This window comes from Elephantulus edwardii, unplaced genomic scaffold (genome assembly GCF_000299155.1).
Source record: "Elephantulus edwardii isolate Elephantulus edwardi_28Jun2011 unplaced genomic scaffold, EleEdw1.0 scaffold00097, whole genome shotgun sequence".
Lineage (NCBI taxonomy): Eukaryota > Metazoa > Chordata > Mammalia > Macroscelidea > Macroscelididae > Elephantulus > Elephantulus edwardii.
In genome coordinates this window covers 11,679,353-11,681,917 of record NW_006399847.1, presented here as the reverse complement: position 1 = coordinate 11,681,917, position 2,565 = coordinate 11,679,353, and the positions used below count along the sequence as shown (strand labels likewise).

Sequence of the window (2,565 nt, the reverse complement as noted above, 5' to 3'; positions counted from 1 at the left end):
GTATGGAGACAGGATGCATCCCTGGCGTACATCCTTCCCAATTTTGAACCATGTAGTGTTACCCTGCTCTGTTCTGACTACTGCCTCTTGGTCCAAGTATAAGAGATTTAAGATAACTCAGCAAATAACAGATAGAAGCAATCATTCCCACTACGGCTGTGGAAACAAGGAGGAGAGGATGCTGTCACCTTGAAGAGTTGAGCAGAAGGAAGACTTAGCTCTGCAAATACTAAGCTTTGACTTGTGCAGGGTGTGGTCCGGCAGAAGGAGCAAACCTGGTGTGCAAGGACCTCTGAGGGCATGCCACCAGTGCCTTTAAAAGGGTGCACTGAGCTAGGGAGACCAAAGGATGCTGGACAGTAGAACCAACTGACAGGGATGGGCACCAGGAAGCCATCTCTCTACCTGGATTCTCTGAGATTCACTCATTACACATTTTTAAAGGAAGAACGAGCAAGTTTGATAAATACAGAATTCTAGGCCCAACATCACAGAAGAGAGGACAAAAGAGTGGATTTAAGGTGAGAGACAAGAGGCTCATGTTGTCGCAATCAATGTTAATAAAGAAAGTTACACACATATTTGTCTACCTATAACTCTCAAAAGATGTGGCATTTATGATAATCCTGTCAGACATGCAAATCACAGCTATGAAGACGAAGGTACCAGCTCAACTGTCATCTATAAATACAAAATTTTATTTGCATTTCATTAGTGTAGAAAGACCACAATGCTCTTCAATACCACAACATTCAAGACACGCCAAGTTACTCAAATACATAATTACTTATTTACTTTGACTAAACAAAACAGTGAAATTTAAAAGATATTCTAAATAGTTCACAAATCCATTATCAGATAAAAAAAAATTAAACACTGTTCTAGGCTTAACAGGAATAAGCTCCACCATTAAGGGAAAAAGTTTTATCATTACAAAGGTACAGAATATGTAAGCAAATACATGTATGTTCTTTAATATAGTAAAGTGTATCTCTTTAAAATTCCTTTAAACAGGACTTGTGTAGGGCAGCAGTAGTGCTGTTTTAAAATCTTCTATAGTTTCAAAAACTTTCTGTAGTGAATGTATATAGCTCTTAAAAGTACAAGGTACGCAGATAAGAAATCCTAATGGTGACTCCGCAGCCTTGGGAATTGTAACTATAATATCTTACCATCTATAACACTAATAAATAATCAATGATGGCTATAAGTGGAGCTTTGCTTTGTGCAGAAATAGTCCAGTACTTCAAAGATGCTACCTCTGTGGGGAAAATATCTTGTAAATAAAGAAAAAGCACTTAAGATAGCTTTTTTCAAAAGGCCTATACCCTTTCCATAAATGTTCTTTAACAGTAAGCAAAGCACCACATTATCTCTTCTTATCAGAATATCTTCTGTCCTTATAACATAATGAACAAGGACAATTACAGTATTTATTTAAAGAAATATTATACCTTTTCTTTTTCCCATTCTTCGTATTAGAAACGCTATGTTTCCTAGTGTATGGACACAAGATACTGGGATAAAGAATGAGAGTAATTTGGGGGGAAATATGTAATAACCAAATGATACCCAAAATTGCATATTTGCATATTTACAAGTTAGTATATAGCTTTGACTTAGATTACAAAGTGCGAAAGGAATTGGAAAATGATTGTAGTGCAGAATAGAACATCTTTCTCCTGCCCAGGAATCGTTTCCGCTTCCACTGTGTCTGCCAAGCAGCAAATTAACAGCATCGAACATGTGGTCTTGGTGGAGGCAGTTCTGGTGGAATCTCAGGTTCTGGTTGTAATGAAAGGATACTGTTGGACAACTCATTCCTTAAAATATCCAGAGGCATCTTGAGAACAAAGGAAAAAGACAAATAAACCTTGTTTGGTAAATACAGTTCACTAAACAATATATATTCCAATGCTTTGTAAATGACACAAAACAAAGTATTGTTATATAAGCTTCTCTAAACAGTAGTTTAACTAGATATTATGTTTCAGACTAAACGCTAGGCTCATGGAAATTCATGTAAAAACACTTATTTATTTAATACTCTTTGTTAAAGGAGGACAGACCAACTTCATAGATAATTGATGGCTACAGAAATTTTTTTCATAGAACCCAGCACAATCAAATGTAATATTATCAGTGTTCACTAAAGCTCTCTAGCTCTATGACACAGCCTCACTGAGGTGCAAGTCCAGGTGAGAGATGTCCAATGCAAATAAGTGGGCATCAAGGGTGTGAAGTATTGTTGTTGTTACGTGCCACTGAGTCGTTTGCGACTCACAGCCACCCTACGTACAAGAGCCCTAAATGCCGTTCTATCCTGTGCCACTCTCACTGTCTCAAACACATTCATTCCCACCACTCCACTCAGAGAATCAATCCATCTCATCGAGTCTTCCTCTCCTGCACCGTCCCTCCACTCTCCCAAACATGATGTCCCTCTCCAAAGACCAGTTCCTCCTTGCAACATGCCCAAAGTATGTCAGATGAAGCTTCAGAATCCTTGACTTCAGGGAACATTCTGGCTTCACCCTCTCTAGGACAAACCTGTTTGTTCTCCTA

General features: G+C 38.2%; 1 protein-coding gene across 1 annotated transcript in view; it reads right to left on the bottom strand.

Moving 5' to 3' along the window:
• Nucleotides 1–1,729: 1,729 nt before the first annotated feature.
• Nucleotides 1,730–2,565, bottom strand: part of LOC102861765 (ras-related protein Rab-12-like) — a 57,846-nt gene continuing 57,010 nt past the window's right edge. Inside the window, exon 7 of the mRNA XM_006891432.1 lies at nucleotides 1,730–1,843. Coding sequence (XP_006891494.1) covers nucleotides 1,730–1,843 — 114 coding nt within the window. The remainder of the gene's footprint in view (nucleotides 1,844–2,565) is intronic.